We start from the raw sequence: 16,693 nt of genomic DNA, 5'->3' as shown, positions 1-16,693 counted from the left end.
TTTCGCACCCGTACAACGCCGTGCTCCAAACATACACCTTTAACAACCTTTTTCGAATTTCTAAATTAACCGTTCGCGAGCATAGAAGTGACTTCTTTTTATAAAGGCGACACGACCCTGCGCTATCCTCTCCTTTATATCCCTGCTACTCCTTTCGTCCTGACTTATCTGACTTCCTAGATACCTAAAATGAGCCTCTTCTTCTAATATTTCGTCTCCTATCTTTATATTCGCTCTTTTCCTACTTGTTCTTCCCTTGCATACCAGTATTTTAGTTTTACTTTTATTTATTTTCATACAGTACTGTTTTATCAATACCGCTTCCATTTTATTTAAAGCTATCTCTAATTCCTCCTTCTTAGATACTAATACTGTTATATCATCTGCAAATCTAAGCATACTAATCTTTTGCCCCTGTATATCTGTCTCTACAATTGTACTGTCTTTAATGATGTTGATCGCGTCTTCGATATATAGATTAAAAAGTAGCGGTGACAGCGAGCATCCCTGTCTGATCCTTTCAAATATTCACTTCTCTACGTTGCAGCCCCATCTCTATAACTGCCTGTTGGTATTTATACAAACGAAGTATCACTCTTCTATCTCTGTAACTTATCCCTACATTTTTATGTATATTTAACATCTTGTCCCATGTAACGTTGTCAAATGCTTTTTCTAAATCTACAAATCCCCTGTACGCACTCGTTTCTTTTTCTATCGTTTTCTCTATTGTTACCCGTAAAGGTAGAACGGCCTCGCGCGTTTCTCTATTTCTTCTAAACCCAAATTAATTTTCTTTTAGTGAAACGTATTCATAACATTCGTACCTCTTTTGGATATCGTACTGTAAGAAAAAGACGACTTATTTGGACACGATGATAGCGAGAAATGTGACTCTAATTTTTCTCCTTTCTGTTTCTTTAACTATTCGTTTCTGAGAGCTGCTGTCCGGTAAATTGACGAGTCGGCCTATTATTCAGGTGTTTTTATAACGAATTGCCCGGGAACGTTTTTCTTTTTTGTTTTTTCTTTTTTTTGTTGTTTTGTCTTTTCTCTTCACGAAACACGATGTCTGGAGAGTAATTAAAGTTTAAGCCCGTCCGGAGCGAGTAGGCGTCTTTAGCAAAAGTTTCGAGAGACACAAAGAAACACTACGTCTCCAACGGGATCATAAATAAGAAGAAACGCTCTTTGGGACCTCGTGGCGAACGATGAAAAAGCTTAGCATTCGATGGAAAATTGCGTTAAGGGAAAGGAATGGGACGACAGCTCGCACTAATTACTTTAATGACTGCTGCCGGAAGCTGGTCGCAAAGAAAAAAAAAGAGGAGCGAACCCACCACCTGCGCTTGTTCGTCGTTGCCATCCATTCCCCTAAAAACATCGGCTCTTTTGTGAAAATTCTGTTTTAGTTACTTTCCGTATTTTACCTTTTAGTTGCAATTAATTACTTTAGTTGTCCCTGTTGCACTGGCGAAAGAAATTAACAATTTCAGCTGTCAATACTGATATAGAAGCTGTCAATACTGTGATAGAGTTTTAATTAATTGTTTAACAATAAAAGGAATGTAACTAACGGTATACGAGGGTGGATTGATAAGTTTCCGGCCTAACCAAGAGATGACGCCACTAGGCCTACCTTGAGGTGACATTCTATAGTACCATCCTTGGATAGCTTGTAGCTATAGTTTCAGCCCGATCTCCTTGCTAGTGTAGGTTTGACAGCACGCTGAACAAGACGCCTCTGTGGTTTTCGTAAAAATGGAAAAGCAGGAAAATCGTGCTGTCATCAAATACTTTTATTTGAAGGGGTTAACGCCGAAGGAAATTAAAAAAGAGATGGACTCAACACTGGGGACATCCTCCCCGTCATATTCAACCGTTAAGCAGTGGGTTTCCGAGTTTAAAAAGGGTCGTGTGAGCACCTCTGATGGGCCTCGCTCAGGACGCCCCGTTGAGGTCACAACTCCAGATATGATCGAAAAAATTCATCAAATAGTGCTGGGAGACCGCAGATTGAAAGTGCGTGAGATAGCTGAGACCTGTAAGATGTCATATGAACGTGTGCAACATATTTTGCACCAACATTTGCATATGGAAAAGCTCTGTGCAAGATGGGTGCCGCGTTTGCTAACAGTCGACCAAAAATTGATTCGAAAAAACATTTCTACCGCAAATTTGTCATTGTATAAGCGTAATCCAAGCGAATTTTTGCGTCGATTCGTAACCGTTGACGAAACGTGGGTCCACCACTACACTCCTGAAACCAAAGAACAGTCTAAACAGTGGATTGGACCAGGGGAACCAACTCCAAAGAAGGCAAAAACAATTTTTTCGGCGAACAAGGTTATGGCTACTGTTTTTTGGGATGCAAGAGGTATTATATACATTGATTACCTTGCAAAGGGTAATACTATCACTGGTCAATACTACGCAGACTTATTGCAACGTTTGAGCCACGAGGTGAAAATTAAACGACCTCATCTGGCGAAGAAAAAAATCTTGTTTCATCACGATAACGCACCAGCGCACACGTCAATCGTTGCGACGGCTAAAATCAACGATCTAAAGTTTGAATTGATGCCGCACCCTCCTTACTCTCCAGACCTAGCCCCGAGTGACTATTTTCTGTTCCCTAATCTCAAAAAATGGCTTGGCGGTAAGAGATTTGCGGACAATGAAGAAGTAATCGAAGCTGTAAATGGTTATTTTGAGGAGCTTGACGAATCAGTCTATAGAGATGGCATTAATAGACTGGAACACCGCTATGAGAAATGTATCAGCCTTGGAGGAGATTATGTTGAGAAATAAAAAAAAAAAATTTTTAAAAACCTTGTTTTTCTTGGTCAGGCCGGAAACTTATCAATCCACCCTCGTATTTATTTTTAAAACCAATTTATTACAACGCCGTGGAATGTTTTTGAATTTATCCGGAAACTTCCAGTAAATTCCTGCTGTCGCTGGGTGATTTATGACCGCTTTGTCGGCTTTCGGCAGCTTAATCAGGTATCGATCGCTGCTTACGGTATTCGTTCATAACAATATCTTAAGAAGATGTTAACGTATTCGACACAATTAGCCTATAGCCTTTTTCAAGAGCAGGAGTCGTTAAGATTGATAATTGATATTTTTCATTGAACTATCACATTCAGTTGTTGTGTCATATCATTTTGATCTACTATATCTCTTCAAACTGAAACCTTTCTTATGATTGAATGAATACGTTCAAATAGTAACGTTATAGAGATAGTTCAGACTCTCCTAAACCTTGTCCTTGGTTTCACAGCTACAAAATTCTGCCCGTTCTATTAATTTCTACCTCATTAAAACTTTGGTTGTATGACGGGTGAACATGATTGAGAGCCGAGTCAATGTTTTCGTAACGGGCAATACGAATACGCGCATGTGAAGGGTCATGAGATTTTGAAGTACCTCTACGCTCATCTGTATTTCTCAAAGACTCTGGTATGAAACAGAAAACTCTCAACTGTATTTGCGACTTTTTTTCTACACTTGTATACGAATTGTGCTACGAATCTTAAGAATGAAATAAAAAATATAAACAAACATAAAAAGTCGAATAATATTTTCACTCTCTTTGTTCACTTTCATTTCAGTCTGAAATATAAAAACGCGCTAAAATTTAAGATTTAGCATGGGATTAGGGAACGATTTTACTTTGTGTGCTAACGGTGACATATATAAAAAAAAAAGTAGTGAATGAGACGCGATATAATAATTTATGAGCTGAAGAGGGTCTCGTATCGACCATACGGGCGAGCTTGCCGATCGCAAATCTCGGAAAATCTAACCGACACGCCGTGCCGTCCGCGTCGACGTCGCGACGTCGCCCGTCGCTTTTGACCCTCGCACGGTCCGAGATTGTCACGTCCGAGGCTTATTTCTGCAGATTGCGTCGCGACGATCGACGTCGAAAAATGAGACGGTAATAACGAACGAGAAAATCGACTACGTGCCTCTTATTATCTTATAAATATTGACATTGTCATAATGCCTTTGCCGAAACGCCGTAATCCATCCTGATAACGAAAAAAGATAAAATGGAAATCACCACAAAAAAAAAGGGAAGGTCTTCAAAGACATCAATACCATCTTTAACTTGGTTATTACTAGACTTTGTCTAATTCGCTCTTACCGCACTGGTCCAAAGGTCATTAGTCAAATCAAAAGAACACAGGAACCATACAAGTGTTGTCATCATCATCATCATCATCATAAAAAGGTCGCCTATCCTGAAACTAGCTGGACATACACCACCACTCTTTGCTATGGAGAGCTATTGTCGTCAGTCCCAAGACTGGTTTGACGCGCACCTTCACTCCTTCCTATACTGAACTAATCTTCGCATTTTCCTGAAACTAGAACATCCCACTTCCTTAACTATTTAATCTAATAATAATAAGCTAATGTAGGTCTGTCTCTCCTCATCTTAACTCCTGTTTCTGAAAATACTACAAATGGCGCAGTAAACGCCATCTGTAGCACGATGCTACATATTAGGATTACGTATGCTCCAACAAGGTCCACTTGTGTGGATATCTACTTGCTGAAAATGAATCCCGGCGTAGCCAACCTCAACGTGATATGCACGTTAGCTTAATCGAATAAAATAATTCGAAGGATTGGATCTCATCAGCGCGTCGCAAACAGCTCCTACAGAACACAGACCAACTTTTACCTGCTGTCTTAACAGTGCGTTTCTGTTTCTGTTTCTGCTTCTAATATGTCTCCAGCTAGCCCTTCATGCCTGAGATGTCTTACCAACTTATTTCACCTATTTCTAAACTTTTTATCTACGGTATCCTTATCATTAGCCTGTAACATCACCTTTTTTCCCGCTGTACCCACCGTTCACGCTTCACACCCGTAAATCTTTAACAATCTTTTTCGAATTTCTATATTAACCTTCCGCGAGCATGGTGCGACTGGACCATTTGCTTTACATCTCTACTGCCCCTTCCATCCTGAGTTGTATGACTTCCTAGATACCGAAAATTTGTCACTTCTTATATGATTCCCGCTACTCAAGCTTTATAACTGCCTGTTGCTCTTTATACAAAGTATGTATTACTCTTCTATCTCTGTATCCCATCCCTTTATTTTTAAGTATATTTAACATATTGTCCCATTTGACATTATCAATAAAAGCTTTCTCTAAATCTACGAATCTTATGTACGAGCTGTTTCGCTTTTCTGTTTTTTTTTTTATTGTTACTCGGAAAACTAAAATGGCCTCCAGAATTCCTCTATTTCTTCTAAACCCAAATTCGTCTTCCCATAGTAGTTCTTCCGCCCTTTTTTCCACCTTTCTCTTTTAGAGCTGAATAAGTTACAATGATTTGTGATCAATATAAATTATAAATTACATTTCGATCGTCCATCTTGTTTTTGGCTTTAGTTTGCTATTTATCTCGAAATAATTAATCAGATTTAGAATCATTGTTTTTCTACGAGGACGCGAAAAATCGGAAAATTTCTTTTTATTATTATTGATGTTGCCAAATTTCTGATTCTAAATCGCCAAAGTTACAAAACGGATATCTGTCATTCAAAACTTTTTAAAACTACTGAAAATTGCAAGTCTACCTCCTTTTCTCATATCGCAATGAAAGCAAAGCAAACATGAAAGTTTGTCGTTAATAAATCGTACGACCCACACGTTAAGATCGGATTTGGCTATAAAAGGAACACTTTAAACATCACTGCGATGACAATAGAAGGAAGGGGGAGGGGGGCATACCACATTCTTCATCATCATCATCATAAGGTCATCAGTCCTAAGACACGTACCTCCACTCTTTCCTATCCTGAGCTAAACTTCGCATTTCCCTAAAACTAGAACAGCCCACATCCTTAACTATTTGCGAACAGTAATCTAATCTAGGTCTACCTCTACCCCTCCTAACTCCTGTTTCTGCCTCTAATATGTCTCTGACTAGACCTTCATGCCTGAGAAGGTGTCCTACCAACCTATCTCGCCTATTTTTTATTGTCTTCCATAGAATCCTTTGTTCTCCTATTCTTTCCAATACCTCTTCATTTCTACCCACGATATCCTCATCATCCGCCTATATCACCACATCTCGAACGCTTCTAACCTTTTCTTTTCCGCCGCTCCCACTGTCCATGTTTCGCACCCCGTACAACGCCGTGCTCCAAACATACACCTTTAACAACCTTTTTCGAATTTCTAAATTAACGGTTCGCGAGCATAGAAGTGACTTCTTTTTATTAAAGGCGACACGACCCTGCGCTATCCTCTGCTTTATATCCCTACTACTCCTTCCATCCTCACTTATCTGACTTCCTAGGTATCTAAAATCAGCCACTTCTTCTAATTTTTTATCTCCTATCATTATATTCGCCCTTTCCCTACTTTTTCTTCCCTTGCATACCAGTATTTTAGTTTTACTTTTATTTATTTTCATACAGTACTGATCTGTCAGTACCGTTTCCATTTTATTTAAAGCTATCTCTAAGTCCTCCTTGCTAGATGCTAATACTGCTATATCATCTGCAAATCTAAGCATACTAATCTTTTGCCCTTGCACATCTATCCCTACAGTTGTACTGTCTTTAATGATGTTAATGGCGTCTTCGATGTATAGATTAAAAAGTAGCGGTGACAATGTGCATCCCTGCCTGACTCCCTTCCTAATATTTACTTCTCTATACCACATTGAGGGAAAGTTTTACCTTCTTCAATCTTTTCTTTTTTCTTTTAATCTACAAACTGTCACTAACCACCCTAGTCACTAAAAATATTAAATTTTCTAACTCTAACTTCAATCCATCAACAACGGCTACATCATACCATACCATTTTGGAGGGTTTTTGAGCTGTTATTTACTGCTTCATTTACCCTCCATGGTTACTAACTGTTCGACTTTTGTTGTCATAAATCATCTATGTCATAGTTATGTCATACTAATAATAAATAACATTTTATTGAATTTTAAAAACCGTTTCAAAAAAGAAAAAATGTCGAAAGATCGTTACAAGTTAAAATTCACCCGCGTCATGCCCATTAAACGGCCCGATTGTATTATGTCGTCTGCCGCCCGGGAATCGGGAAATTATGGTTTCATTCCGTCGTACGAAAAGGACGTCAGGATTTGTACGGGTTTCGTTATGACGAACGAGTATTTGCGAATGTGGATGAGAGAGAGAGCCATTTACGAAAAGGATGTTTACTCGTCGTTGGAAGCGGAAAAGGACAAAGGCAGAATAAGAAGGCGATACGTTTTAAGAGACATGACCAAGAAAAAGCCCGACAAAATGAGAGACATGCCGATAATAACACTTAAAAGATTTCAAAACATCAAGCCAAAAACTTGTTTACCTCGAATCGAAAATACACCTGACGAAAAGAAAGAAGAGGCTAAAAACGATAAGAAAAATGAACCGAAAGAAGAAGTAAACGAATAAAATTAAAAACAGTTTCGCTAAAGTGCTGTAAGAGGATTGTGAATGCAATTCGAAAGGATTTGTTAACATCTGTACTTAAGGGTTATTGAGCACTGAAATAAATAATATTTTTATTACTATATGACACATATTTAATTAAATCGTTTGAATAACTTTAAATAACAATGTCCTAGTGTATAGGCGATCATAAGTATCTCCGTCATTTAGATAGACGTGGACAAAACGGTCTAAAATTTCAAATTCGTTTTGATTGGGATATTTAACTAAAAATTAACAATTTTGACGTACTCTAGTCGTAATAAAATTGTGAAAAAAAAAATTTGCGGATCTAAATGATTATATTCGGGCGTGTAGTTAGTTGCATACACCTTAATGGCATGTTATAACCATTCTTGATGTCTGTAGTGGGTTCCTTAATTCATATAAACATAGATTAAAGTTACATTATAAAATTAGTGAAAAATGTTAAGAGTTAAGTGTTACGCCTAGGGTTGCCACCTTCTCAGGCTTTACATAAAGTATTTCTCGACTAAAAGTACTCAACATAAAAATAAAGTATTTTATTTTTTGTTTTTAAAAACATATTTTTTGTTACACCTAGCAGCCAGTAACAAATTGCTGTCGTTCTTAAATACATTAATAGCCTCTAAACATGGCAAACAAGTAAACTCAAAGTTCATTTTTAATTAGTTTTAATGAAGCTTTATTCCTGTCGTCCCGCCACTTTGCGTTTATAACAGACAATACTATTTCTGTAAATGCTGAATTGGCCGGAACGGACAGCAAAACTGACACTACTTTGAATAGATTTGAGAAATCAGGTTGTTCCGTAAATATGCCTTGCCATTTTTCTGTGCAATATTATTGATGTAAAAATACTCTAAATTTCGAATAATCGCTTACAAAATTACGATGTTTACTTAAGGCCTTAAATAAAGTATTTTTGCGTACTTTATGTGTCTTGTAAAATATAACATACGCACAGTCGAAATAGAGTACAATACTTTATAATAAAGTACAGTTGGCAACCCTAGTTACGCTCTAGGACTTAGACTTGGTTATGGTGGAAAGAAATAGTATTCCGCGGAATCGTGATGTTCCGTGCAAGGATCCCAAGAGTCCCGAGAGTGCCAACAATGAGGGGCTAGGGATCTTAAAAAATGAAACTATTGTCAATTTAATTTTAAATGCTGGGATGGGGTTCCACTAGGAAAAGGTGGATGAATTAGAAATCCATAACTGTAACTTTGACTAGTTTCGTCTATTACGAGAACATACATAACATTATACTGACTACAATTGTATATATGTATGTGATTTGTTTGTATGAAAATAAAATAAATGTAATTCTTGTATTTCAGGCGTCCTGTGTCAAGTCAACAGCAGGCTCAGTCGCAGCAAACACAACAGCAACAACAACAACAACAGCAGCAAGTGACGGCAACGACAGTTCAACAGCCTGTGCAGGCTGCATCGACGTCTGTGCAACAGTCACAGTCTTCGTCTCAAAATTCAAACAAATCGTCGTCACCGTCGACCACTGCGACCGACGAAACGCAGTCACAGACCCAATCTCAAACCACGGACGACGGGAGTCAACAACTTCTTCTTAGGCAAAGTCAGCAAGAGCAGCAGGTAAATTACATGCTTATTTTTGAAGTGAAACTTTTCACGCGATGTTGTAATTCGATAGAGGCATTTTAAAATGTCCTATGCTGCGAAATACGCGAGAGGTGGACCTTGTTGCATTCGTATTTCAAGCACATTGACTGGAGACGACGAGACCACAGTGCAAAGATTGTATTACAGTAGGTTCACTTCCTTGAGTGGCTTCATCATGACATTCAGCGCAGCCCCTGCTTAGCGGAGAGCACGTAGATGAAGTAGTGAAGCGTCGGTAGGAGAGGGATATATGGGCGTGGTTGGGAAGTGAATCTACTGTATAGAATCTTCATCCTGTGGCATTATTATAAAAAGAGTGATGTAGTACTATTTTGAATGAAACACTTGTCAGTGAAATGGACACAGCTTGACTTTTGTTTCGTCGTGTAAATGTTGCTAGTTACTCGTTAGTGTATCAAATAGAGAAAAACCCCACAGCAGCAAGGCAAAAACTGCAACAGCCATTGTTACAATCCAACGCAGCACATAATTGGAATATTTTCACACTCCTAAGTCCAGATAACATTTTATACTCCACTTTGGCTGATGTTTTTCTTTGTGACTCACATTTCAATTTTTATTTTTTCGCTCGCGGTTTTTGCCACGCAATTCTCCACAACTTCCCAATTTTCTCGAGTGGCACTGCAGCTATTGTCAAGTAATTGACATGCTTGCCAACAACTAATTGTTGCAACCATTACACCACGGCGCGGGTCTTGTCGCAGTCTCATCCCCGCCTGAAACGTTATCCGTTAGTTTACTGTATTTTCTTTTCCGTTTTTTATTTTTTAATGACAACCGTCGCAGTGTGCTGACAGCATTTTGAATCAATAGTTAGGTGTACAGAGGTAAGCAAGATCCCGCCTGTAGTGCGCTCGTTGAACAAAACTGGGTCGCCTTTGTAGAAACACCTGACGGAATATGTACAGCAATGTTCGTTGAAAATGAACACTGGCCCCAACCCCTCATACGTAAGATTGCTTCTCGCTTGCTCTAGAGTAATTTATAATTTAGTCGAATGAGTAGAACAGTCGTGAAATTTTTATTTACAAAATATGCTCATTGCATAAAGTAACCCCGTTGTGCTATGATCCAACTGAGCGGTTGACAACCTTCAATACGCGTCATCATAATAAGGAACTCTTCAGCCTTCTTTTTGGAATGGGAGGAAGAATGAGTGAGTGGATTATAGTGGGAGATAAAAGATGAAATGGACAAAATGAGGACAAAAGAAAAATTAATTTAATAAGTTTTCCCCCAAAAGCTAAGTTATGATCCAATTGAACGATTCACACCCTTCAGACGAATCATCATAATAAAGACCTCTTCAGTATTCTTTTAGAAATAAGAGGAGAATTGGTAAAGATAGGCGAATGATGAGGATACCGTGAATAGAGAAGAAATGAAGTGGTATTAGAAAGAATAGGAGAACAGAGGACTCTGTGGAAGTCAATAAGAAATAGACAAGATAGGTTGGTAGGACACCTTCTCAAGCATGAAGGTCTAGTCAGAGACATATTAGAGGCAGAAACAGGAGTTAGGAGGGGTAGAGGTAGACCTAGATTAGATTACTGTTCGCAAATAGTCAAGGATATGGGTTGTTCTAGCTTTAGGGAAATGCGAAGATTAGCTCAGGATAGGAAAGAGTAAAGGTGCGTGTCCAACCAATCTTAGGACTGACGACCTTATAATGATGATGGTGAAGAGAAAATATGAGATACGTAAAATAAAGCCAAAAGAGAAATTGAGAAGTTTCCTTCCAAAAGCTAATTATTGATCCAATTGAACGGTTGACAACCTTCAGACGCTTCTTAATAATAAGGAAACTCTTTGACCTTCTTTTAGGAATGGAAAGGGAATCAATTGATGATGATTGGAGAGAAGAGATGTGACAGACAATATAAATACAAAAGAGAAAATAATTTAATTAATTTCCTCTCAAAAGGTAAGCTATAGTCCCATTGACTATCTGCACTACACCCGACGCAGAAGTACGAAATCGCATTCTACTGGCAGTCCTATACCAACGATGTGTAGTAGACCATATTATCTGAATCTCTAATTGAGTTAAGTTGTACCAGTCAGTTCCTTGGACTGCTTTGGAAATCCTCACTACTATCCTCTTCACCCACTTGCAAGCATAAAGTCAGAAATTTACAAGGGTTATGGAGTTGCATCCCACCCAGCTACTTAATGTGTTTTTATTCCTGCAGACGATGATGATGAGTGTAGAAGAAGAAACTTAAAATAGAGCTATCTGTTGTTTAGTAATGAAACGATTGTAAAGATTTAAATGGTGCATTCCACTCTTGAAAATTTTAACACAAAATAAATTAAACAATGTCCTAAGGAAACAAACAAATTGTTGCAACAACGTCCATGTTAACATCAGAAGCCGAAAGGTGCTTTTCAACATTAAAAAAATCAGATACTTTCTCAGAAATTCAGTGTCACAAGTGTCCTAGATGTCCCAATAGCACCTCCATCGATGCTTCCCACACAACAATCAATTATATCAAAAAATGACAGCTTCAACGAGAAGATCATACATAAACAAGTTTGTTTCTACGAAGGATCGTGGGATTGAATTAACTTTCAGTCAGTACGTTAGCAAACATTCGCAGAGTACTCAGTCCATTTTATCACGAGCCGCCAGTGATGTGAACACACACTGAATGAAGTATTGAATCTGAATTTAGCAAGTAATAACTACTGCCCTGAATTAGCGCAAGTACAGAATTGCAGACAACGCGACACTCAATAGGGAATTGTCTCCGATTTTGATCCAAATCGCCCAATTACCGTTACGGTTTCTCCTTTACATTATAATAAAGTACAGGCCGGACGGGGACGGTACATGGGCAACAACTTTAAGCGGAATCTATGTAAAAGAAACTACATCTTAAAATAATGTTTTGTAACTCGAATTTGTAAAAAATATTTACTCATTTCATTTACAAAAAACCTCAGACGGTTAGTTCTAATTTGGTACAGGAGGTAGGACTTTCTCTTCATACTCATAATACGATAGAAAAGGAAATCCGTTTAAGGCTCATAAGTCTGCAAGATGCCTCGGTTTACGTCAATATCCACTATGGAATGTTTATGACGAAGTTGAGAAGCTATTTATGAAATCGTAAAATATATAACTATACATGGGATCCACGGAGAATACATTATCAATATTAAAGCATCCCTTAAGAACTTTATGCGCAATGGAATACATACTGATCGTAAAAAATGTTATTCTCTACATTTCATTATTTAAAAGTTGTTACATATATGAATCCGTTAAGGAATTTATAAAAAAAAATCAATGTAATAACAAATAAAGTAAAAAGCCTTAACAAAACCTTTCCATATTTGCTATTATAGAAACATTGACTTCAGTGACACTGCCTATCAAGTTGTTGTTGCAATAATAAATAAGTAATCCATTATATCATCATAAGGTCATCAGTTCGGAGACTTTTAGTCTTTGGATTTCCATAAAATTAGAACATCCCACACCCCTATCGATCGACCAACAGTAATCTAATTTAGGGCTTCCTTGTCCGTTATATCTTTAACTGACCCTTCATGTTTTTGAAGATGTCCTACCATCCCATCTCTTCTTTTCCTTGTTGACTTCCATAGAGGATCATGTTCTTATCTAAAGTTGACCTCACAAACAAAATGGCAAACTTCCGTAGTTGCTGTCAACTTTACTTTTTAACAAGTATGCCAAGTCAGTATTGTCATCATAGGCTTAGAAAGGGGGGAGGGCAAGGGTAGGCAATTTTTAATCAAACATAACATAACATCCCTAGACAAGAATTTTCAGTCTCTCTGCAGTCTCTCAGAGTCTTTCAGCGTCTCTCACAGTCTCTCAGTTATTACCTAGGTGTTTTTATGGATCTCTCACACTCTCTGTATGGGAGACTTGAACGATAAAATTGTTAATTCAGAGAGACTGAATAAATAAAACTGAAAAATTGAGAGACTTGAGTTTCTCGTAGAAAGGCTGGGATCTCTGAAGTATATTGAACTTTTAACCATGTCTATCAAAACACCACTTATTGAGAGATTCGAGTCTCTCGTTCAGAGATTCGAGTCTCTCGTTCAGAGACTAGATACGAAATGAGGATCTCTCTATGAGCGACTCAAGCCTCTCGTTCAGAGACGCTAAACAGTTTTTTTAAGTCTCTCGACAGTCTCTCTCAGCGACACCAGAGAGACTGGATGAGAGACGGAGACTCGAGTGTCGCTTTCGGAGACTCTGAGAGACTGAACATTTTTATCTGGGGATATAAACTATATAAATTTGCAGCTAATGAAAATCTGCCTCCCACCCTAGGAAAAATCACTCACTCCCATGTCTGTCATGGTCATGTCCTTCATTATGCTTGATAGTTAACATGACAGCTTCGTACCCCATTGTATCATCTCTATGGTTCCTACTCGCTTTGACCGTTTAAATATGTTGGCAGCATTGTAGTATTTGGAACCAATTTTAAAAATTGTGTCGTAAACTATACTTTAAACACTTCTAACGTTTTATTTTCACACCTGTACAATTCTGAAAATACGCTCCAAGAGCAGTAAAGAACCATTAATGCTATTCACACAAATCACTCTCAATGGGCTGTTTTTGAGTCACCTTATAGTCACTTTTACCGAAAAATATATTAAAATATTGTAAAGATAAAACGCGTGGGTACTTGTAAAGTTATGCAAATTACAAATGACGTATTTTATTCGGTTGTTAAAAAAAAATGTCAAAGTCAAAAAGAAAAGTTATTTTTTGATCTGTCGTTTTTCAAGTAACGGCAATAAGCCCTTCTAATTATGTGCCGTCAAAAAAGCAATCGAATTAGTGAAGTGAAGATATGGCCGACTTTCCCCCAGAGTTTGTTAATTTGGACGAAACTCTCGAACTGAAGCAACAAGAGGAAGTCGAAATTGTTGTTAAGGAGCAGGGAAATGGTGCGGGCTATAAAGACAAGGACGAAGTTATCGGTGACGCCCTTCAATTTCGTGAGGTTAGCCCATCTAGCACCGGATAATATGAAATAGGGATTACCGTTAACTTACTTATTTTGTCCTTGTAGAGAAAATTCCTAAATCTACAGAAAATAACCTTCCCTTATTCAAACTCACGAATTTTTAAACAATGAAAGAGAGTAAGGCACATAAACTTCTCCAAATATTGATGAAGCTACTTAAGGATCAAAAAAATGAGAGATATGAAAAACAATTTAATAGTACTAGATTTCGTATGTAATCGATATTCGACCAAGTTATATTACCTGACATAAGAAGAAAAAGAACGTATTATATCGATCGAGAATAAACCTGGTCAGCTTGCGTGGCAGGGTAGCATTAATTATAAATTCATTTGAATTAAAATTTAGCTGCTTTAAAAGCAACATGGACGAATGAGTTTTACAAATGATTTTTGTTTTGTGCACGTGTTTGGCACAGTATCTTTCGAATAAGAACGTCTAAATCCCCACCAGATGGCGATACACTGCTTCTGTTCGGATATTACATAATCCTTCGAAAAATAGGAGTTTCATTTCCCTCTTTTCATAGTACATGCTAATAAGAGGTATGGCAAATTTCGATGGTCAACTATTAATATAATCCAAACAGTTTCAAATAAATTTTCTTTGTAATAGCTGTAAAAACCTCAATGGCTGCTCAGTGTTGTTTGTGTTTAATTGTTTATTTTATAAACATAACTGTGGTACCAACATTGACAATTTTATCTCTGCAAGTTTTTCATCATACATTAACCTTGAAAATTGCGACGCTACACCGCTTATCAGTACTCCGTTGCAGGTTGTGAGCAAACTGAAACGCTTGCTCAGCTGTTAAGTATTATGTAACATTAAAAACGCTCGAGATAGAACTTTTTCCCACCTCCAAGGTAATGTTAAGGGCCGAATGGATCAATCATCTGTCTTTGCACATGCAAGTTGCGTCGACCGGCCGGTACATTTGAACCAACCTGTCAACCCCCTGATAGAAGGCTTATAAATAGTCACTAACCTGAGAATTGTACATCAGTTCTTTCGTAATATGTTTTTGTGTTAGATTAGATACTAAATAAAGAAATAAAACTTTACGAAACGTTTTGTTTCAGCTACTGTTGGAAAAATCGCAAGATGTTACTTCACATCCTAGCTCGCCTCACCCCTCGATACCTGTTCATCATAGGGCCGTTTCTCTACCAGTTCCACCACCAGAACGATGCCGGCCCGAGCGAAAAGTTGATTACAGCCAGAGTGAGCGAATACCAACTAGAGAAAGGCCAAAACTTGAACGTACCATGTCTCGAAAAGATGCAATTAAAAATTTTATTAAAAGAGAAACAGCAACTTTCTTCGGTGTGGACGAACAAACTGAACAGGACCAGCAGATGAGGTGGTTGGACAGGCGAAAAAGACTGGCCTCAAGGTAAGAAAAACTAAATACTACATGTACATATAGTTACTTACAGCCCAACAAAAATAGATAAAATATTACTGTACTAAATAAAAAAAAATTATTTCTAATTCTTCCCCCTAAGTATAAGTCGTAAAAATTTTTAATAAGCAAAATAATGGTAAAAAGATTTTATTTCGTTAAAGCGACATTAACGTTTCGCCTTTCTATTTGAATGCTTTGTCAAGGTAGGTTTATCAGTCAGTAATACCCAATTTCGTCTCGATCATCATCATAAGACTGGTTAGACACGCACCTCCACTCCTTTTAACTAATGTTTCTGCCTCTAATACGTCTCTGACTAGACCTTCAAGCCTGAGAAGGTATACTAGCAATCTATCTCGACTATTTTTTATTGACTTCCATAGAGTCCTCTATTCTGCTATTCTTTGTAATATCTCTTCATTTCTGACCTTATTTATCCACGGTATCTTCATCATTCACCTCTAACACCATTTCGAACACTTCTAACCTTTTATTTTCCACCGCGCCCACCGTCTATGTTTCGCATCCGTACAGCGCCGCGTTCCAAACATACACCTTTAGCAATCTATTCATTTCAACTTTCAAGTTCTCTAATTTCCACGCTCCGACTCGTGACATAATGCACCTTCCTCTATTGCACTGATTGATGACATCCCCCGAGGTAGTCCCCGCCTGAACATTCGACTGAGGGACTAGTTTACGTCTGGAATGCTTTACCCCAGAGGACGTCATCATTCGAGTTTGGCGTGTTTTTTTTTGGAATATCATAATGTGGTGGTTTCCCGTTGCCTTCCACATCGCAGTATTGCGCATCAGAGTTCCATACCGATCCTCATGATCTCTGCCGCCCTGACTACTGAAAGAACTGGTGCCCTCCTTCAGGGGCTTGTCTTAGTCTGGTTTTTTTGCATAAACTTCTCCATTATGGTTGACCCTATGGTCCTGCTCCCAAAATCATCGAAACTCGCAAGTCAATCCACCCACTCTAGTTTGTACCAGGACTTCGTCAAGGTTCAAGTCCCGTCGGATATTAGATTTTAATTCCTGGATCACTCAGGCAAATTCTAATACAGTCATAATATTCCACTGATAATCTGTCACTACTCTTTACTTCTAACACCCCCCCCCC

The 16,693-nt window shown here is 38.1% G+C and overlaps 2 protein-coding genes across 4 annotated transcripts in view; both read left to right on the top strand.

Annotated features, from left to right (window-relative positions):
• The window catches only part of LOC108737260 (inactive rhomboid protein 2), a 246,484-nt gene that overhangs the window by 145,911 nt on the left and 83,880 nt on the right, over positions 1-16,693 (top strand). For all 3 annotated transcript variants that reach the window (XM_025980126.1, XM_025980123.1, XM_025980124.1), the window contains 2 exons: positions 8,811-9,084; positions 15,239-15,552. In XM_025980126.1, coding sequence (XP_025835911.1) covers positions 8,811-9,084; positions 15,239-15,552 — 588 coding nt within the window. The remainder of the gene's footprint in view (positions 1-8,810; positions 9,085-15,238; positions 15,553-16,693) is intronic.
• LOC108737262 lies at positions 6,914-7,539 on the top strand. Its single transcript, XM_018470001.1, has one exon. It carries the CDS (start codon positions 7,003-7,005, stop codon positions 7,447-7,449), a length of 447 nt encoding a protein of 148 aa, XP_018325503.1. The 5' UTR covers positions 6,914-7,002; the 3' UTR covers positions 7,450-7,539.

The sequence above is a fragment of the Agrilus planipennis genome, unplaced genomic scaffold, assembly GCF_000699045.2.
Source record: "Agrilus planipennis isolate EAB-ADULT unplaced genomic scaffold, Apla_2.0 scaffold176, whole genome shotgun sequence".
Taxonomy (NCBI): Eukaryota; Metazoa; Arthropoda; class Insecta; order Coleoptera; family Buprestidae; genus Agrilus; species Agrilus planipennis.
The sequence above is the reverse complement of the archived record's forward strand: the minus strand, read 5'-3'. Positions and strand labels throughout refer to the sequence as shown.